General features: G+C 32.8%; 4 protein-coding genes across 12 annotated transcripts; 2 read left to right on the top strand and 2 right to left on the bottom strand.

Annotated features, from left to right (window-relative positions):
- Nucleotides 1-175: 175 nt before the first annotated feature.
- LOC106107572 (protein GUCD1) lies at nucleotides 176-9,529 on the bottom strand. Of its 8 annotated transcripts, none has more exons than XM_013288507.1 (6): nucleotides 9,513-9,529; nucleotides 6,794-7,064; nucleotides 6,476-6,677; nucleotides 6,182-6,263; nucleotides 5,387-5,574; nucleotides 3,630-4,903 (listed from the first exon to the last, which is right to left on the bottom strand). In XM_013288507.1, the coding sequence occupies exons 2-6, from the start codon at nucleotides 6,810-6,812 to the stop codon at nucleotides 4,702-4,704; spliced, it is 693 nt and encodes a 230-aa protein (XP_013143961.1). In that variant the 5' UTR covers nucleotides 6,813-7,064; nucleotides 9,513-9,529; the 3' UTR covers nucleotides 3,630-4,701. The 8 variants fall into 8 exon arrangements, with proteins under 8 accessions (XP_013143919.1, XP_013143927.1, XP_013143912.1 ...); XM_013288498.1 differs by lacking the exon at nucleotides 9,513-9,529 and adding an exon at nucleotides 7,151-7,226; XM_013288465.1 differs by lacking the exons at nucleotides 3,630-4,903; nucleotides 5,387-5,574; nucleotides 6,182-6,263; nucleotides 6,794-7,064; nucleotides 9,513-9,529 and adding exons at nucleotides 176-615; nucleotides 685-876; nucleotides 983-1,096; nucleotides 1,496-1,648 and having other exon boundaries at nucleotides 6,476-6,602.
- LOC106107563 (2-methoxy-6-polyprenyl-1,4-benzoquinol methylase, mitochondrial) lies at nucleotides 7,354-10,321 on the top strand. Its single transcript, XM_013288446.1, has 7 exons — nucleotides 7,354-7,558; nucleotides 7,846-7,995; nucleotides 8,255-8,384; nucleotides 8,971-9,109; nucleotides 9,536-9,624; nucleotides 9,690-9,801; nucleotides 10,190-10,321. Exons 1-7 carry the CDS (start codon nucleotides 7,375-7,377, stop codon nucleotides 10,289-10,291), a joined length of 906 nt encoding a protein of 301 aa, XP_013143900.1. The 5' UTR covers nucleotides 7,354-7,374; the 3' UTR covers nucleotides 10,292-10,321.
- Nucleotides 10,322-10,600: 279 nt separating this feature from the next.
- Nucleotides 10,601-17,177, bottom strand: LOC106107614 (serine/arginine-rich splicing factor 1A). Of its 2 annotated transcripts, none has more exons than XM_013288543.1 (6): nucleotides 16,834-17,177; nucleotides 15,049-15,265; nucleotides 14,609-14,755; nucleotides 14,069-14,145; nucleotides 13,373-13,473; nucleotides 10,601-11,724 (listed from the first exon to the last, which is right to left on the bottom strand). In XM_013288543.1, exons 1-5 carry the CDS (start codon nucleotides 17,010-17,012, stop codon nucleotides 13,377-13,379), a joined length of 717 nt encoding a protein of 238 aa, XP_013143997.1. In that variant the 5' UTR covers nucleotides 17,013-17,177; the 3' UTR covers nucleotides 10,601-11,724; nucleotides 13,373-13,376. The 2 variants fall into 2 exon arrangements, with proteins under 2 accessions (XP_013143997.1, XP_013143986.1); XM_013288532.1 differs by having other exon boundaries at nucleotides 13,373-13,488.
- Nucleotides 17,178-17,567: 390 nt separating this feature from the next.
- Nucleotides 17,568-20,969, top strand: LOC106107620 (dynein light chain 2, cytoplasmic). Its single transcript, XM_013288555.1, has 3 exons — nucleotides 17,568-17,679; nucleotides 19,123-19,246; nucleotides 20,216-20,969. The coding sequence occupies exons 2-3, from the start codon at nucleotides 19,139-19,141 to the stop codon at nucleotides 20,375-20,377; spliced, it is 270 nt and encodes an 89-aa protein (XP_013144009.1). The 5' UTR covers nucleotides 17,568-17,679; nucleotides 19,123-19,138; the 3' UTR covers nucleotides 20,378-20,969.
- Nucleotides 20,970-22,237: the final 1,268 nt, after the last annotated feature.

Below are 22,237 nucleotides of genomic sequence, written 5' to 3' on the forward strand. Positions count from 1 at the left end.
TATTTCCCTTGCATTGATTAACGACAAAGGGCAATAAGTTTTATATATATCCTCTTGCTATAAACCACACTCTCTCTAATCACACTAATATTTTTATGATACCTTAGGATTGGTTGATGTAATGGTAGAATTGTTTTAGTAGTAAAATGTTCATTAACTAGTTAAATAACAAGAATTCCATTTTTTTATGATTTATTAGTAATCAATTAAATAATGTGAGTAAATTAGCTCGATTTGACACTTTTTAACTAATGTAATCACCGAAAAAAAAAATCGATTTCAACGAGTTGCACATCGAAATTATTTTTGTACGTTTGATAGTCGTCATTAGAAAAACCTCTATAAATATTGAACATCTGAAGCGTGGACACCATAAAGGTAATAATGAGCAAGTTGTCTTCCGTTATGGGTGATTAAAGTTAATCTTGGCGTTACTCCCGTTAACAACACAGGTCGCACTGGCAGGTCGGACGTTACTTCTGCTGGCGATAAATTCGCAAGATGTTTTCTCAACTCGTCGCGCGATGAAAACGTCTGTTCGCCATAAATTACTTCTCCCTGCATTGGGTGAACTATTTCCCATGGTAGTGATGTTTCGAAATAACCACCTTCACCCTGAAACCACAACATCGATATTAAAAATGGTCAGTTATGTTAATTTCATTGTTTTAATAATCAGCTTACTTCGAAGTTAGATACAGCATAATGGTTTCCTCTCTTAGCAGTGACAACCGAGACTAGAGCACCCTCTTTGTTGACGATTGGTGTACCAGCGATATAGTGATTGGCGGACTCGAATGTGGGCGCACATCGCCATTGCGCTAAACGACCGTCGCTGGACACCATCAGAACACGTTTGCTACGGTTTATAAATACCTGAAAAGATTTTAATTTCATTATTACACTTACAAAATACTACTTTATCTGTAAGTCTTTGAGAAAAAATAACAATATTACGTAATATTAGCAGTATTAGGTATACCTTTTCTGCCGTGTTCTCATCGAGCCGGACAAAGGCAAGCTCTCCAAGCGGAGCCAAAAGTTCCTCGGTGAACACATCGCAGTAATGATGAGTGTCGTTCACACGCTCTTTTACCTGGAAACACATAATCTATGTTTTTTTTTCACATGGCAACAAAAAAAACTACAAACAGATAAATTTGAAATTACGGAATTCCATTTGGAAAATTATCCGGTTTTTATATAGGAGCCTAGGGGACGATCTTGAGTGATATTACCAATTTTTTTCCAATGTTTACCCCGATTGATAAAGAGGGTAATGGTTTGCGCGTATTGTTTTTATTTTTTTTGCGCGTTTGTATGTATACAGTCTAAAAAAAAAAACGTGAAAATACCGAGTTTTAATCTCACACGCCATTGCTTTTTATTAGTTTCTCGACGTTTTTTTGACGTTTTCGAGTATATTAGTTGTGATTTTTTTTAAAGTGGTATTTCGTTTCTTTGTTACCACTAAAAAAACTATCGTAAATTTTACCTGCTCAGGCGTGCAGCAGTGTATGGGAACAACTGTGCCAAAGCTGGCATACTTCTTGCCATTTCTATGATGCACCTCAGCTGGTATCGACATGGACTCCACCAATCCTTTGTATACTTCATTCAGCACCGTGCGTTTAGACATCGTGGTACACTGTAAAACAAAGAAGTACCTATTTAAGGCTTATTAATTTTTGCATAAAATTATTAATAAACTTATCTAAACACACGTTCTACACGATTTCCTTTATGTACGTCCACGTTGAAGATTTAATGACTTTCCTAGTTTTTAGTACCTATAAATCTTTATTTAGTACAATTTAAAAAAAACAATTGCTGTTTAATAGTAATAATCGATATAATTAAGGCGACAACCGACAAAAATATAAATATTCTACACACCCTGATAATTGTATCTCGTATAGCTTGATTAATGAAATGATAAATTACGGATTATAGCAAAAAATAGAAGTAATTACTTTTATGTAATCGTAAAAACGTAACTTTAGCTTTTAAATTAACTTTAAATTGTTTAAACTATCGTGAGAAAAGAGAAAATTACTTGCTTAACTTTGGTTGTTATTTTAATAATTTCATTAAAATTGATTTAACCGATTGTTAAAAAAGTCATCGAACGATTAAATGCAGCATATCGTAAGAAAAAATCAAAAGTTAACCAAAAATTTCTTTCAAATTCGCCAAAATTAGTAAAGCTATCGCTGCCCATAGACATACGCATTTGTAGATGTGTAGACCTTTAAGAACCAGATGGGGAGCACAGAAATTAAGTTTAAAAATAGTAGCAACTGGTTATTTTTTTATATTATATAAAATATGCATTAAAAAATCTCACCTGTTGTAAATTAACAAATACCAGCTCTGTCTAGACTTATAAACAAAACTGAATCCAAACAGATTGCGATACACCGACTTTGTTTATGATAACGTATCTTTTTTTTTGATAAGATGTTACTAACAGATGAAGGTAAGATGCTAAATAATGCTACATACGTCAGGGAGGTGACAGTTTTATATCTACGATGACGTCATCGAATTTGTCTACGTTTAACTTCATAGTATGAGATTTGTTTTACCAAAACCTTATTATTATTTATTGTTGTTGTTTATAATAGGGTAGACAGATATTGAGGTGATCTCGTGACGCTGACGATCTATGGTTTCATCATGATAATGCTTTCATAATGGTTTTCCGAAATAGAAAATCGTTAATTGGTAGATTGACAAATTGTCTGTTATTTTACCTAGTTCTAGCACCTTCAAATAAGCATGCAATTGTTTTGTTGAGCAGACATTTTTATTAAAGCATCTATATCCGCATAGTAAAGTTACAATATCCTTAAAAAAATCGAGTTTTACGCAATAGGAATAATTTTCGTCTCACGAAAAAAATAAAAGGAACAAAAAATCTTGAATTAAATTAAAAACTTACCTCATCAGCTAAAATAATATTGAAGGTTGTAGAAAACACAACCAAATATAAGGCTTTTACTCTTAAATCCATTTAAACGGTGGAAAATAAAACAAAGTGTTTACTAGTTAACTATTAACGAATAACTAAAAGAATGACAAATACATTACGATGTTTATTAATATATTTCTATACAGAATATATAATGTTTATTCTGGGATTGTCCCAAATAAAGATATAGCGATATAATTATGTTGCAAATAGTTTATACCCAATAGTATTTTACATGTGCGTAAGTTTTTGCTACTGCGTATAAAACTGTTCTGTCTCATGCATGATATTGCGTAAGAATTAAAATCACATATAAATCTAAAAACACACTTACCAAAAGCAAATAATTCAGAAATATATATAAAACTTCAATCAATTGGTAATATAAAATTTCGTATTTTAAGAATTATCTGAAGTCTAAAAATTTACGATATTTCAATTGCGAAATGAGATAATTCTCATAAAACAGAGGTCGTATAACGAGTGTTATTGTAAGAAAGGCTCCTAGTGAATGGTGACTATCCAATCACATCCATAGTCCACTATTATGCCCGGTTTACATTATGCCAGTAATGATTTAAATCAGCGCTGGCCTACAACTGGCATAAAATACTATCCTCTTAACTCCCATCCCAAATGGTGGTGGGTCGAGTTGTTTTTTCACTCTTCCACTTCGTTCTGTCCTCGATGTCCTCTGATCTTCGTCAGAGATTTGGGAGTCACCCCTGTCTAGTACTATTACTGTCCAACTGTAATGGCCATATGTAAACTATTTTTGGTAGAAAATCCCGGATATCATAATATTTAGGGTTGCCAGTGGTTCCGATAATAATTAAATATTTCGTTTTTCGTAGCAAACTTTTACAATTTTCACGCTGAAAAACTAACCTGCTTTACTGAGGATACGACACCTCATTCGTATATCATTTTGATCCACTATTTAGTTTATAGACTTGTGTAATGCTCTGAAGTGGCTTGAACTGGGTTAACCCTTAAATGCATTTTTTCTTTTTAAATACCATGAATTGAAACGGGCAGTAAATTGAACATAGATTAAGGGAAAAAAAGAAAAAAAATTGCTTATTCAAAATAGTCTATTGGGTAAGGAAGAAAAGACTGATGTTTGAACACCTGTATATTTTACTTAAACCAAATACAGTTTCAATATGTTTTAATACTTCAATTATTAGGTAACGACCTAATAAATGAATTATTAAAACAGTAATAACAGCATCATAAATATCATACTGATTTTATCGTGTATAATATACGATGATGGTGTTATACGTCATTGCATATGTTTGTTTCAAAATCTCATTACGCAGTTCGATTATTTATATGTGATTCTTATTTCAGACATTCCTAAAATCGTAAATACATTGTATTATGTGCTTTATGCCGTAGGTAATAAGTGTCTAACAAAAGGAATAAAATGCTTTGGTAAATGTTAATCGGGGACTCCCTGATCATAAAGCAGAACGTTTCGTTTCATGTTTCTATTCTTCGAGTATATAATCTGTGATAAAATTTAAATTTAATAATAAGTATAAATTGCGATTACACATTTTATTTAATTATCTAAATTTTAGATTTAAATTTAATTATCGTACTATTAAAAAATATAGTTCATAGAGCAATAAATTGCGATAAAAATTGAGTTTTGAGTTTAAGACAAAAATAGCAAATAAAATAACATTGTAACACATATTTTACAAAGTGAATATATTTCAAATTAAACACCTTCTCAAGTCTTTGTTAACAAGTATAACATCGAAATCAGTGCCGGGGGCCCGTCTAGCGGCGTGCAGACGGGCAAGGCTGGTTGCACAGAGTCGGGCGCTTAATGCCGGGTCGCGATACAACACTTTATTCCCGCTGTGACCTACCACTAGTATATAGTGACCCTTGTAGCGACCACCAAACGCACGTCTATAAGTCATACAAAACATTTATTATTAGTAACAAATATTCCTCAAATATTAGATTTTCTAGGTCACCCTGGACGTAGTGATTCAGTTAGGCGGGATAGTCTACTGTAATCAAATCACCTTTAAGCATATTTCCTTATTAAACTGAGAGAAACTAAGTGAAATAATATTAAAGGTATGAAAGGTGCCAAATTATTTATATTTAGATTTATAAAATTTCAGGTTTTCATTGCATGAAAGAATATTAAGTTAATATATAATATTTAAGAACACAAACATTATGCATTTTTATCGAGTGCTGGCTTGTTCGCGACTTCGTCAGCGTTGAATTAAAAGATATAGTCTATTTTACTCACTGATAACAGGTTTTTAATGGTGAAAAAATTTTTGTAATTGGTCCAGTAGTTTTTGAGTTATTTCAATACATACAAAAATACAAATCTTTTCTCTTTATAATATTAGTATAGATATACAAAAATATTACCTGAACTCTGCTTTCATCTTGTTATGTTTGCACAAGTCACATATCAATAAGGGAGAGTCGACCAGCACAATAGCAGGACCCTTACACTCTACATGAGACAATATCTCCTTTACAGTTAACTCTTTCTCTTTTATACAAATTCCAGCTTCTTCGGCATTAAGTATTCGATTTTCTACTCGTTTACAAGCCTAGAGGACATATATTGATTCCTTTACATTATTTCTTAAAGAAACCAATTAGGACCATTAAAGAACTATTATAATCACATGCATGTCATTATTTAGTATTGCTAAGCCAGTACATATAAAAACTACTTTGAAACAGACTATATTAGTGACTAGCTGTTGCTTGCAACTTCTGCATGAAATTAAAAAAATTATACAAAATATATTCTATGTTACAGATAAAATACCTTTCTAATGGTGAAAGAATTTGTGTTTTTGTGTGAATCAAATACATAAAAAATTCAAAAATATAAATCTTTGCTCTTTATAACATTAGTATAGAAGTATAGATAAATGGCCAGTAGACAGAGGTTAAATCATCAGTTGGCAACTGATGATGACATATTTAAATTGTAATTATTTACCTTATTTAAAACTGGCTGTCGCTCGCTACTTCGGCCGGGTGAAGTTAAAAATAATAAAAAAGTATAGCCTATATTACATAGTGATAATGTAGCTTTTTAATGATGAAAGAATTTTAAAAATTGGCAAAGTAGTCTTTGAGTTAATTGAATACATACAAAAATACAAATCTTTCCTCTTTATAATATTAGTATAGATAATTGATTACCTGGTAATCTATTCCATCATTGATGGCTCGCCTACTATTGACAGCCTTTACAATAGTGTACATGCAATGCTCAATACCAAATCTGTATTAAATTGAATAATTACTAACACATTCACAAGCTTTACAACTTTTAACACAAAAGTGAACAATCACCAATTAATGATTTTGAGATTGCTTTGCTTTCAGAAAGTATGTGTTAACATCTGCACATAGCCATCTAGCTAAGATTGCATTATTAAAACACAACATCCTAATGTAGCTATTTTTAGCAAAACAATTTTGTTTTTTTTTTACCTTTTTAATAAATAGCAAAGGTCTATAGTCCATGTTGACTGTAGAAATCCTTCATCCAAGCATATTTTTGTGAAGTGTTTTCTTAAATAGTCTCGTTGTTCTGTTGGAAGTAACATCATGACACATGCAATGCCACAATCCCAATTGAAACATTGTTGATAATGAATTATATTGTGTTCGATATATTTCGATTTTATGGGTACTGGAAATCAAATTAATGGATTACATTATTTACTAGATATACTAGGATAGCAAGTATTCAAAATTAACTTCATAAGATACTACACATATTGCGTACTTTTATATATATTTGCTTACGTTTATCTTTTGTAGACATTTTTTTTTTTTCAATTGTTAAAGATGTAATTCGTCCTTATTTTTGTTTATCTATCTTCTTATGTTAAGCATTTAGCTTAGAAAAAAAGTTGAAATAATTCTTCGAGTTTTGATATAGTAAAAACAAATTAAATGATTAAGTGTTTTGATAAGAGATAAAAGTTTTCTTTTGAATTTCGTATCAACTTGCCCCGGCTCTGTGTTGACATGTTTTGACATTTTAAGTTTTTAATTTTAACTTAGCTTCTCTAGTCTAAAACAAGGGAAATACAAGTTATGTTCTATTAAATTCATGATTTACGATTTGCACTTCTACCTCGTAGATGTAATAGCTCCTACCTTTCTGGCTACCCATAGTTTTTAGGTTCACGTTAATTGCTCAAAAACGTTAACAGGTATAAGACCTTTGGTTTTACATTTGCGTGGGTTTGTTTTTACAAAATCTAATATTTCATACTAGCAACAATATCGATTTGCAACTTGACAAACAGCTGATATTTTATGGATTGTTGACAATTGTCAAGTTACCTTATAAAATTAAGAATATATAGAAAATAAAGAAAATGGCTTTTATAACAAGAACAACATTTAGATTGTTACAAATACGAAATTCCACTCATAGTTCTTGTAGAATAAGACAGTTGAGTACTAAAACGGAAGCGACTTTGAATGAAGAGGAATCTGATAAAAGTAAACAAACTCATTTTGGTTTTAAAACAGTGAATGAGGAAGAGAAATGGAAAAAAGGTTAGTCACTTTTTTAATTAATTACAATGTAATTTAATATTTTATCAGATATCTCGTATGAAAAAAATATAACCTTTAACTCAAAGCTTAATGCGATTTATTTGACCGGCCACCTTAATTTACCGAAAAAGCGAAGTAACCGTTGGCCATAGACATCCACCTACCCTTATCAACACAAAAGGAGATGCCATAAAGAGAATATATACTTTTCTATGCATCTTCACCAGCATCAAACCCACTTTTCCTTCCCAAACTTATAAGGAAAGATATATTTATTTTATTTTCAGTTCACGAAGTATTTGAAACCGTAGCAGAAAAGTATGATGTGATGAATGATGCAATGTCTCTCGGCATTCACAGGCTATGGAAGGATATATTCCTACAACGACTAGCACCTACACATGGGACAAAGCTTCTAGATGTAGCTGGTGGAACTGGTATAAATATTTTATTATTCTACCAAGTCTTACTAATTTTATAAATATTTAAGTTTAAATAAATGTAACAATATATGCTCAAAATGGCTTTATTGATTTTCTTAGGCACATAGGCTACTTTAAGTTATTTTTATTTTGTGCAAACCACAAGAAAAGATAAAACAAGCTAACAATGTGACGGAATAATGTTTACTTATTCCTCACAACTAGCTTCAATTACTTTTTTACTAATAGTTTTGATAATAAAAATTATTTCCAGGTGATATTTCATTTAGGTATATAGATTATTTAAAAAATTTGGGCCCAGCACCTGAAAACAAGCAAAGCTTAGTCATTATCAGTGATATTAACCAAGCTATGCTTGATGTTGGAAAAGTTCGAGCACAGAGGTAAATAACAGCAATAATAATCACATTTATGAATCAGTGTTAAACTTACACACCCATACCTTTATTTTCTTGCACTGCAAGAAATAGTTAAAGTGAGAATTAAACAAAATTGTTTTCTCTAATATTAATAGGATTACTAACACTAGTCAATAAGCTTTTTGATGTTTTAGTTAATTATATCTCTATTAGTGCAAATCCTCACAACCACTACCATTAGCACCAAAATGGCGTAAATCAAACAAACACAAAACACAGTTCATAGCTTATCCATTCATTAATACCAATTCCGCTGTCATTTTACTACACAATTACTTTAGTATCATGTTTATACATGTGAATGGTTTAAAACAAGTAACTGCAATAGGATCAACAAGAACTCAGAAAAGCAAAGCCAACTGCACATAGAATTTTTCTGAGAATATTGGATTCATTAGACAATTCCTTCATTCTCACAAAACAATCCATTTACATAGAAAACCATTTTACACAATATTTTTCACCAAAATTGCCTTCAGAATGTTAACACATTTTGCCAGTACGATTTGTGTGGTACTGTTAGTTTTAAATTTATTTATTTTCTTTGTAGACAAGGATATACAAAAGAATCTAGCGGTGTTGATGTTCAATGGTTGTGTAGTGATGCAGAAAAGCTCGCCTTACCTGACGAGTGTGTTACTGCATACACTATTGCATTTGGTATCAGAAATTGTACTCATGTTGATAAGGTTCGTGAAATGTTACATTCTTATTTGCATCTTACTAATTCTTTATTTATATTATAAGGTGGCAAAGGAGCAAGCAGCCAGTTGAAACAGTCGAAATGGCGTAGCGACCGCTGCCCATAGATCTGCAATTGCAGATGCGTTGCCTACCCTTAATCGACGGTGGACGAAGACGCACATACAGGATATTTTCTCTTCCTATGTCTCCTCTACCGTCAAATCCACTTTTTCTTACTAATATTTTGGTCAAGTCTTGATGCATGGAGAGATGTTTGTTAGAGTTTAACAAATGGATCTTGATGAAATTTGGGTTGGAGATAATAGTCTGGAAGAACACATAGGCAACTTCTTTTTTTTAAATTCTGAATGTGGAATAGAGGAGAATGTAAGTATTTATTTTACTTACCATGTAACTATTTCGTATTACAGGTCCTAGAAGAGGCATACCGCGTGCTTATGCCTGGTGGTCGTTTTATGTGTTTAGAATTCAGTCAGCTACCTAATTCTGGAATGCAATGGTAGTATATGATAGCTATTTTTCTTATATTTTTTTAACACATATTTGATTTTTTTTTCTTTACAGGTTATATGACCAGTATTCTTTCCAAGTGATACCAGCATTAGGACAGCTTATAGCCGGACAATGGAAACCTTATCAGTATTTAGTGGAAAGTATAAGGCAATTTCCAGATCAGGTTAGTTTTACTATATTATTTGATCTTGCATATAAATGAAATTGGATTATACAACAGTATCTTCTATAATAATATTGTACAGAAAAGATTTGTATTTTTGTACTACTGGAGCTATTTCAAAAATTCGTTTACCATAAGAAAGCTATGTTTTCGTTGAGTAAAAGGCTATAATTTTGTATTTCACATGGATGAAGTCACGAGCAACAGCTAGTATATAATAAGATCAATCTTAAGCTCCAAATTACTTTAAATTTTGGACATCTGTCAAATTGTAAATGGTTACGAAGCAATGTGATGCAAGACTCATTTCAATACAAGGCACTTTTACGTAACGTCACTTTTTTTTTACTTTACATACTTATAATTAATTCTGATTTAATAATTTCAGGAAAAGTTCAAAGGTATGATAGAGGAGGCAGGTTTCAGGCAGGTGACTTACGAGAATTTAACATTTGGAGTTGTCGCGATTCATTCAGGTTTTAAAATATAGTGATTAAAGTTTATTAATTTATTTAAAAAATGTTTTTATTTATGAAAAAAATAAACATAATCTCCAATACAAATTAGGATTAAGATGCATGATTTATCCCTTATTTCTAGTCTGAATTTTTTTGTGCAAGACAGTAATATCCTATAGATAATATCCTATAGATAGATAGATTAAGGGTTACATGTCTCACTACTTTTAACTAAATTGATATGGTATGGAAACCCACCTTTATTTACAATTGTTATAGTTTCTAGCCGAGCCTTTCAATGACTTAACATTATAGAAGGATTGTCAAATAATTGTACATAATATTTTTAAGAGATATTTATTGATCAAATCATGTTGGTCTTTGGAATGCTGGTTCAGTACCTAAATTACATTTCACACGCTATGATATAGTCAAATGGTTCACAATAATGATCAGTCGAAATTCATTATAATTATGTAACAATTTGTGATTTTTTAAATTTGTAATTTACAATTTATATCTATTCTATATGTAAAACACAATCTCTGTTCCCTTTACAACATTCGCACCGATAGAAAATAATAAAAAAAAAAAACAATGAACCGGCATACCATCTGAGCACTCTCTCTTTCTCGCACACCATCTCTCGATTTACTGTATATTTTGTATGAAAGCTCAATTAAGCATGCTAATTATATTTATGACATCGATTTGTTAGAGCTAAAACTAATGAGCAAAGCTAATGTACTCTCGCCTTAGGGCCGTGGCGCACCTACGAGTAGGATAATTACGCAGACATCGAGAAAAGCAAATAAAGTGTGAGTTAAGGATATCCAAAACAAACAATTAATACTCTCGTATTATACCGAGCGTGCACTCAACATAAGTTATTTGGCAAAAATTTATATTAAAATCATACCCAAAGATCCATGATCCGGTGTTCCTGCGTCGAGCGCGGTACGTGACATCCGTTCACAATCCAAAAAGTTAACTGTTCACGTCTACAAGCGATACTGAGCGGAATCCTCAACCGAGACAGCCGTCCGAGATCCTTTGGTACGATCCGAAATCCGAGATTCCTGTGCGATGAGTGCGCGCGTCCTACCCGCCGGTCCAGCCCAGCCATCGAGCGAGATCCTATCCTAGGCATCCTGACTCACACCTCCAGCCAAGCACATCCAACGAGCCAAATCCACAGTGGATGAAACAAAAAAAAAGTACTTTTAATTATATCAACTCGATTACAAACTACAATTTATACAACTCATTCTGTAAGCGACTCAAATCAGCTTTCATAATCGGTACATTTGTTAAGAGAAGAGAGTGCATGTGATATGTCGCCTGCAAAACAAGGAGTATGGAAATACATATTGTTCTTATTATAAACATGGCAGAGCGCTAAGTGGGCGCAGTCTCGGGGCTACGGGGTCGCGGCGCCCGCCCTCCGCCGCGCGCCGCTCGCTAACTGTCAAACAACATCACCTTCAGTCCCACACCGGCACAACTCTACTGTTAACAAGAAAATCACTACTGCGCTGCAGGATTAACACAACACTAAATCATTGGCATGTACGTCCCTTCCCTAGCTGACATCTGTCAATGTCATTGAGACGTATCTTATAGTGCGCCATTCTGGCGGGAGTCGGTACTTTAGTCGTTAATTATGTTGATACAATTAAAAACATTTCTTTCACTACACAGCAGCTAACATCACCTTGTAGACATAAGGGTAACTACACAGACAAACTTATCTGACCCGGTGGGAATAAAACACACTAAGGGCTTATCCCACCAAATTGTAAAAATTCTGATAACAATCCACCGGTAAAATATGTGATGGAAATATCGGATTTTGTTTCCCTATCTGACAGTGGCGTCATTTTAAAGCTATCTGGGCCACTATCAGCCAGTGGTGGGATAGGCCCTAAATCATAATAATCACACTAAATTACAATTACAATTATATATTAGCAATCAATGCAAAAAAAGTTTCACATGATGCTAATCGAATTGTGGACACACTTGTCAGCCCCATGAGCATAAGTAGAACTAAATCATAATTAGATAAATCACCTTAAACATTTAATACTTGTTATTTTCAGTACGAATTTATGTAATATCTTACATTTAACGTATTTAGTATATTGTTATAATATACTGTTTTTTAAATACAACTACCATGTACCTAACATCACAGTTATATAATAATAAATAACAAAAAAAGTGCCCCATATCAAATATATAAAAAATTCTTGTCCAGCCTAGCTTTCTTGTTTTGTGTAAAATTCCTTAGTAAATCTTACATATTTTCTAATTGAGCTAATCACAATCATTGTTCCTTTCTCACTGATCCAGATAACTTTGTCTTATTTACTAAGTATTTTTAAATGAATAAAAAATACTATAAGATAAACAAAAAGGTCTTGTACTACCAAATTGGTAGTAATTAAAGACGCCCACCTCGACGGGCTGCTTATCTTTAAAAGTATGTTTTTTATTATAAGAGATTGATTATACAGGAAATAGTAAGTACAAGTAATTACAGTAACCTCGTGTTATGCTTTTGGATAACAAAGAAATAAAATTAATAAGTTATCTATGTAAAATAGTTTCTTGTATTTTATGTTCCGCTGAAATAAAGTAGTGATTAAATCATTTCAAATTAGGCATTATCATCTAGTTTTGTTTTCACTAATTTTTCAACTATCAACATTTATGACGAATCTGATTTCTCTTCAGCCAGAAAAAGTTGTGACATTTAACACTTAACAGTTTTCGCATTTAGTTTTTCACAGTGTTGTTAAATTTATTTGTAAAAGTAATGTGTACAAAGATATATGTGTAAGTGTGTAAAAGTTCTATGGATTTTAATTGTGTAAAAAGAAGTTTGTGTATTTCATGTGTATAAAGACGTTTGTATTTCAAATGTGTACAAAGACGTTTGTGTATTTCATGTGTATAAAGACGTTTGTATTTCAAATGTGTACAAAGACGTTTGTATTTCAAATGTGTATATAGACTTGTGTATTTCAACTGTGTAAAAAGTAGTTTGTATATTCTAATATGTATATCAAGTGTGTACATGTATGTAAATGTGGTGCGATCAGTCTGACCTGTTCAGTAGTTGTGGTCACGGCTGCGGCTGCGGCTGTAGCTGCGGCGCACCGGCGAGTAGGTCGGCGAGCCGCGCCGCCGCGGCGAGTACGACCGCGACCTGCCCGATGCACCTCTATATTTGTACACACTCCATTTTCATTGTACACAATGTAGTTACAGATTTTGAACTAGAATATACACCTGGTAAAAGTGCTTCAGGTAGATTCCTTGACATCATTAGACTGGTGTGTATAAGGAGAAATTACACTGTGTCTTCCAAGTTGTAAAAATATAGCAGAGTAAGTACATACTTACTCTATGATAAAAAAAATCTGTATTGGAATATGTTTTGTCCACTTTACTATCAGACTAATCAGACTTTACAATAATAGATATAGATTTTACAAGAATATCAGGTGCTATACTTCAAGAATAAGTAAATACTTTTTTTCTCATATTAAGATTTGAATTTGAATTAATTCACTTGATCAATGTTAACACTCAAACATGTTTGAAAACTAACAGTGATTTACATACTAATGTTGTTTTTATTAAGAAGCTAATAATTCTTTGCTAAATTCAAGGATTCTTTACATAATTGTCTGAATTACTTTGATCTGTGGCCATGATCTGAAATTAGACTTTAACACATGTAGATTTCTTAGAGCAGCGGTTCTTTCATGTACATGTACATTATATTACAATATTATTACCTGTCTCGATCACCACTGTATCTGTCACCGCCACCACCGCCGTAGTCCTCCTTCACACGTATATATGATACTTCGCCCTGAAATAACACACCTACTGTTATCTCAATGGAAATGAGAAATTGTAGTTAGACACTAGCTTTGGCCCGCGACTCTTTCCACATGGAATTAAAAAAACCAAAAGTGAGTTCTCAATGTGTTCTTCCAGACTATCCTCTACAATAATGCCAAATTCCATTCAGCTATTTAGGCTACAAACTCTCAAACATCCATCCATCAAACTTTCGAATTTATAATATTAGTATGATTTCAATGATTTCTTATACAATGCTAAAGTGTTGTTACGTCTGTGATCGACCTTACAAAGGTAAAATCGTTGAGATAGGTTTTTAGTTTTTAGAAAATGGAATGAAATTTTAATTCGTCTATTTCTTTTTAATTTAAAGGGAAAAAAAACTATATTATATTTACCAAAACATTGACAATATTTTGACAGATAATACAGGTTAGTTCAAAATGAGTAACAGTGTACAGTATCCTTACCTCATGGCTTCTAAATCGCGAGTCATCAAGTTTTTTCACTGCATACTTCATATCTTCATGGCGGAGGAACTCCACCACACCGGTGCCGTCCTTGAAAGTATCCGCGAAGCAGACATCGCCAGCTTCACGCATGTGGTCTTTGAGATCCTGATATAAATTCATATGTTGAAATATTATTTTAATATTAGATTACAAGTTCATAACAAGAATTGATAATTTTTGGTCTACTGACTAGTCAAAAAGGATTATTATGTCAATGTTTATGGGGTAGTTAAAAAAAGTCTTGCATTTTATGGTGCTATATAATATGACATTTTAAATTATTATGGTCACTTAATACAACATAAGAAGGGTTTGAAAATATACCTTTATTTAATTTCAAGTTGTACTTTACATTCAAAACTAATCAAAGTATATCCTAATACTATTTAGTTACCAACCTGCCAAGATCCCGATGGTGGTAACCCAGTAACAAGTACTCTGTACTCCGAGCGCCTTGCTGGAGGGCCTCGTGTGGCCGGTCTGGCACCAAAGCGGTCCCCACCCCCGCGCCCGCCCCTCGCACCACCACCACCCCCGCCACGGGGAAACTCCACGCGTAGACGATAACCGTCGTAATCATAGCCATCTCTTGCACGTACCGCATCATCTGCATCCCTGTTCAAAATGTGATATTTCATCATCAGCACTTCCCTTCCAGAGAACATGAATTTACTACAGTTTCAGTTGACTTGGCCAGTACAGTTGGAAGTCGCACAGGCTTCGCATGGATTAAGTACTGACTGGGGCCAGTTAGTGTTCATACGCCAGTTGAATGCCAGTCCAGTTATTGAGAGCTACTGACCAACTGTACTGTACAAGAGTGAACCAGGCATAAGATTTAGTCCACTGCCCAAGTGTAGATTGATTAAACTTGATTATCATTTAATTATTTTCAGATGTGCAGGTTGTGAATGTTGATTTCGTAATGCTGCTAAAAATCTGACAGACATCATAACTTTAAAGAAATTTGAAGTTAAGCATGGTCTTATTATTAACATGCTGTTACAAATATAAATTTTGTTTCAGTATTCAGTTTTATAAAAAAATATTAAACCCGAGTATGGTATTATTTAAATCAATTTTGTGATGCTTTATCTTAGACTTCAAAGTTTCACAATATTAATATGCTTGTTTGTCATATACTTATCGGAGTTAATAAAGTAGGCATAAAGTATGTTTCCTGCAATACCTGACCTCTGACACTTTCAGAGTAATCCATAACTACATAATAATAAACAATACATAATACATAATAAACAAGTAATTTCCAAGTATTCACTTTATAAAGTTAAAGATAAGCAAGAATACTCTTGATTGAACATTAAAGTAAATAGAATGCAACAAATCTATACTGATATTATAAAGAGGAAAGAATTGATTGTTTGCAGTGAAACTATCAAACCAATTAAAAAAATCTTTTATCATTAGAAAATAAATCAATCACTCATTAACATAGGCAATATTTTACATAAACAGGAGAGGTTGGTTATAAAAGAAAACCAATGATAATCTATATGTAATTTAGTATGGAGAGAGAACACTGCCAAAAACAAGCGGCAGTTGTAAGCAAAAGTTAGTTGTTACACAAAAGTAAATTATCAATTTCTTATCTTTATTCAAATCCAAAGCCCACTTAAAACACTCTCAAGAACTTATCATTAGCATAGTTTGATAGTCAGTGATAACATTAAATTTTAAAACTTAGTAGTTAGTCTTTTATGCAATGATCTATGACTAGTTTTAGTAATACTGGCCATCAGCTCTGACAACCAAAAAGTTTTACCTTTAGGTAGCATTCACATTGATAGCAATGTATTGTGTGACATGTAAATGATAGTGGTCGTTCCATGAGTTAAGTGGAACATTAAGACTTAGTTGAAGTGGAAAGCACTGTAGTACTGTTCCATTTCTATTCTATACTTACCGAACTTTGCAAGATTTATAAATAATCAAATATGAAGTTAAAATGTTAGAAACGATAGTTTAATGTTGCAAAATACAATGCCATAGCGAAATCGTACATCAAAAAAGTCGTGAACCAGATGTTTTTCATAAATAAAACTACACACGCAAAATTATAATAAAAATTAAAAATTATATCAACAGATTACGAAAACACATTATGACACGTTAAATTTTATACAAAACCTTTATGCACCGTATGTTTGCAAACATATTCTCACCTAGGATCCTCGAATTCCACGAACGCGAATGGAGGACCTTTTCTGTTTTTCAAATCCACGAATGTAACTTTGCCGAATTTGTAAAATAAGTCTTGAATGTCCTTTGTTCTTATGTCCGGCGGCAGGTTTCCTACGTATATTCTGCACTCATTTCGGTTGCTACTGCTTCCTCCAGACATTTTTATATGTTTCGAAGAAAATAAACTTTTCAATAACAATTACCTTAAATTAAATTATTTGAAACGAATTATAGCAGAGTATTTTCTTATCTTTACGAATAAAATAGAAGCTACAGCTGAAGCGTTTGTGACAAATACAAGATGGCGGCAATGGCAAACGAGCAAACCAAAACGACAACGATACGAATAGATCGGATATTCATAGTATGGCAAGTGGTAAGAAACAAAGTATCATTAGTTTGTGTTATAATTCATTACTTATATGTTTATGCATTATTATACTTATGGCTGTTTATTTTGTATAAAATAAAGATAGTTGTTTAATACATTTTTGAAAACATTTGAAAATGAAAACAAATGTACTTTTGAATAACTTTGAGAACATCATAAAATGTTTCAGTTTTAATTTATGTAAGTTAGAACTAATCGAGGAAATAGACATTTTTTATAGAAATATATTCTTTAAAGTGTCCTTCTTGGCCACATATATAAGATGCAAAGACCAAGTTTTGTGTTTCGAATCGTTTTGAATTTCGAACGCCCTCTGCCGCAATTGGACAAAATCCGCACTGAAAGAAGCCTGTGAAAGAATCCTCTGGAAAGTAGGCATACGATCTCCGGTATCTAAATCATTACGTGAGAATTTGTTCTTTAGCCCGAAGTAAACGTGAGTATTTTAGTTTTAATATTATTCCTAGCTTTTCTATTAATTCTAGTTCTTAAAATTGGTGGATAATTTTAAGTTTTTCATGATTTTCCGAAAATTCTGGATAGTATTAACGTGGGTGAAATTAATCTCTAGTCTCGACCCTTGGGTACCTAGCAAAATGTTTATTGATTTAATTTCAGAGTTTCTATGGGGATAAATTACACTATGTCATATTAGGTTTTTTACGACATCAAATTCGTACTTTGGGGTTTAATCTCGTTCCTTTATTCGTATAATCTTAATGACTGGTATAACTGCTAAAGCGACTATTAGAATAGCAAGAAAAAACCATAAGCAGTCGATTGATTGCGTCAGGTATTGATAATTCTCATTTAATTTTTATTTGATGGCTGAACTTTCACCAGTTTTCCAATTACCTTTTCATAAAAGGCGCGCCGAAGTCCCGATTTTCGCGCCTGACCTTTCTGCATTCTATAAATAGTTTTGCTGTTATTGAACGTAAACAATCAATGTGGCTGTTATACGCATGTGGTGGAAATCTAGGATGTGTGAACGGTAGGACCGAATCAGGGTGGATGTGAAGTGGTTAGAACTTTTTAGTATTCTGCTGTAAGAACTCCCATCTTGTTTGTTTTCTCATATTCTGACATTTCAAATGAAATTCAATTGTTATTTTTGACATGAATAAAGTCAATATGACTGAAGCAAATAGTAGTGCAATGACTGATAAGGTTTCAATTGGCACATGCCAATAATTTACAAGCTGAAGTAAATAAATCAATTTAATAATATATAATATAATATAAAACTTTAAAATAACTGCTCTTTTTTGACATGGGTCAGTCTTACAAAGCATTTAAATGTAATGGCATACATTTAAACAGAGCAGCAGTCATGACATCCTCCCCCTCCCTATAAGATCAGTCAATAATAGCTTTCTGTAAGTCCTGTATATATTAATGCAGAAAAGTCAACACTTCTCAGTCTTTGGTTAACTATTGCAAAGAGTTTTAGTCCCATTACATAAATAATTAAAAATGTCTTTGCGTGATCAGAAATCTTGGGATAGTGCCACAAGTACTGACCCAAAGTGTAATCGGTAAAAGTTTTTTATAATTTATGTAGTTTAAATTTTTCTTTGTCAATGAAATTTATAAATTGTTGAAAATTCTTATGTATGGTTTACACTAATGAGCTTTTTTTATAATATGATTTTTTTTTAAATCTAATTTTGGTACTTGATATCCCAATACAATTTTATTTGTAATTTTTTTGGCCTATATTAGGGTAACATTTTAATACTTTATTATTGATTTCTAATTTCATAGTCTTTTGCACCACTAAAGAATAACTAATAAATTTCAAGTGCACCTGTTTGTTTAAGAGTACAAATAAATATTATAATTCTATTAAAATATCTAAGTTAATATAATGTTTCAGCTATACACCTGACAATATGTGTGACCGCAAGGCGGTGATCAAGAATGCCGACATGAGCGAGGAGATGCAGCAAGATGCAGTGGACTGTGCAACACAGGCCCTGGAGAAATTTAACATTGAAAAGGTATGCCTTTGTTATATTACTTTTATACTTAATAGTCCACACATTTCATAAAATTGGACAATTTAGATTTTTTGCCTATTGAAATCTATAATTTCTACAAATATAGTTTGTTGCATCTGTTTTTTCAAATAAAAATGTAGGAGAATCAATCTGGCTAATAATTTTCTGGTTTATCTAATAGAACTATATCCTTTATTGCAAGCTTAAGAACTAAGATGGCAGTAAAGTATATACTAATATAAATGTGAAAATTTGGATGTATGGATGTTTATTACATCTCCATAATGAAATTAAAATTTTGCCCTGATATAATATAGAATGCATAGGACATGAATAGATGTAGGGCAAGAGATAGAATGCATTGTCTACTCCATTTTTTTATTTATGTGGACAGTAGCGGGCAAAAGGTGACATTTAAATTGACTTAAGTGGAACAATACAAGCTTATAAATTATGTAATGTTACCAATAAGATAATAGCAGATTTGCAGTAGACATTGTTACATACATATCTAATTTTGTACAAGTTTCAACTGCAAAGTTTAAATTATGGCATTGCTTGGCCATGAAATTGTGAATACTAATTTAATTACTATACCAATAGTAATAAGGTTATGTGTTGCTGAGACTGATAACTTAGGATTCTTATCAATTGGTTGCCTGTGATAATTTGTGGTCAAAATTAGGCAATATTTTTCTCATAGAAAATTGATAAACTTTTAATTTGGTCACTTATTTGAACCCTTTATTGGTAAATTTAAAATAATTCTGTGATTTCAAGCAAGATCATTTTTTTTTTAAATCTGATGCCTTCTAAAATTTCCGTATTGTAGAAAATAATACTTCAAAGTGTTGATTGGTGAAAATTTAAACAGGAATTTAGGAAGTAAAGCATCATGTTTTGTTTTATAAAATTTAATCAAGTAAAAGGATATTATGTATGCGCGTCTTAGTATGTGTATTGTTGCAGGACATTGCTGCATTCATCAAGAAGGAGTTTGACAAGAAGTACAACCCGACTTGGCATTGCATAGTCGGCCGCAACTTCGGCTCGTATGTCACGCATGAGACGCGTCACTTCATATACTTCTACCTTGGCCAGGTCGCCATTCTCCTCTTCAAGAGCGGTTAAACCTCTACACTGCACCTTTGCTCTAAATTTTATGTTGTTAGCGATGGACATAGTATAATTGGGTTCGAGGATCACCTCTCGGACAACCTGCCAACTCATCCCATGCACTGTGACTTAGGACACGATTCTTTACATTCCTACCTGGGGGTAGCATTTACCTAGTTTATTCGTCTCCTATCTGACTGTTGGGGTGTGTTGACTTCGGGAGGTGCTGTTGTATATGTACATGTATGGTTGTGTGAGTGAATGGTAGAGTGAGCGGTCACCATGCCTCTACACCCCCTCCCCCTCCCTCTTCCCCCTTCCCCCTCAGACGGTGTTCCACACGTCGAATCTCCAACACTTGTAGTACCCTGCGCACTTGATGTATGTTTCTGTGTTAGCTATATGTTAAGGTTCAATCGACTTGGGAAAAACATTCACTTTTAGTGTTATATTATTAAAATTTTTAGTTTTATTCCTAGACTTTAACCTAGCATAGCTGAAGTCATATGTTAGTACTTATCTAAATTTATTGTTTATTTCTTTGTTTTACAAACACTGGAGATATTTTCACTACTTCTATAATAAATTAAACTTTCTTACAAACCCATTTTGTTGTTTTATTTCATACTGGAAACACTAGTCTAAAGTAAATAGTTAAGTGACTAAGTAATAGGTACTTTTATCATGGTAAAACAAATTGGATACTTGCTATACAACACTGACATCCATACACTAACCAAAATGTTACCTACTTTCATTAGAGAAGATACAAACTAAAAAGGGATGACTTCATAAATTCTTTCCTTCCGAAAGAACCATATAGACACTTTATTCTCACAGGAAATGTGATAATACTCTCATTATAACTACACGCCGGTCTTCTATTCGGCTGTTTATGTAGTAGCTAAAGGCTGCTAACATAGTATAAAGAGGAAAGATTTGTATTTTTGTATGTATGCGGTTCACGTAAAAACTACTAGGCCGATTTCAAAAATTCTTTCACCATTAGAAAGCTATGTTATCGCTGAGTAACATAGGTTGTTCAACATTTTTTTTAATTTCAGCGGGCGAAGTTGCGAGCAACAGCTAGTACATAATATTTATTTTGTGAATCCATGGCTTCCGCAGCTATTTGAAACCTATCCTTCGTAATTGTTTTGAATGGAAACCAAACCTCATTTCCCAATCCATTAGGAAAAAATATATTAAGCCGAATCATCCGTAGACCTATCGATTCAAGAGGGGATAAGCAGAGATTACACATTATTCTGTTTGTCACAAACACGAAGGTCACAGCTCAATAAAACGACTCCATATCACACTTCTCTACACAAGGAGCGACTATGAGCCGTAGTATTGTGTGTCTATTTGATTTTCGCCATATTGGCAATGACGGTAGCGATTGTGAGGTGGGAGGATGACTAATGATATAGAGTTAACTGAGTGTAACATCAAGCCCGTTGAAGTCGGAATAAAAGCAAGAGCTATTCTAAGCAACGACCTATTCTATAAAGAACAGTAAGGCATACACGCTTGAAAACAATGTCGCTACCGCAGTATTCGATTATTGTGACACATTGTATGTTATATGAACTAGGTAACTCCCCAAGCGACAATTACATCTCTGAGTATGACAGTAATAGAGCCAGTGCAAGAGCATTCGTAGTTGTTAAGAGCTCGACTGAACTGTACCTAAATCTATACGTTGAGGTTCGTTTCCCGCCGATATATTAATGTGTTTGTCGATTTACCAATATCATTTATCCGATGTTTTCACAGAGATGGAAAACATCGTTATGCACTCCGTTTAATTTTATTTATTTACTAGCTTTAACCGGCGACTCCGTCCGCGTGGAATTAAAACAAAGCAAAATC

The sequence above is a fragment of the Papilio polytes genome, unplaced genomic scaffold (genome assembly GCF_000836215.1).
Source record: "Papilio polytes unplaced genomic scaffold, Ppol_1.0 DF824269.1, whole genome shotgun sequence".
NCBI classification, from domain to species: Eukaryota; Metazoa; Arthropoda; class Insecta; order Lepidoptera; family Papilionidae; genus Papilio; species Papilio polytes.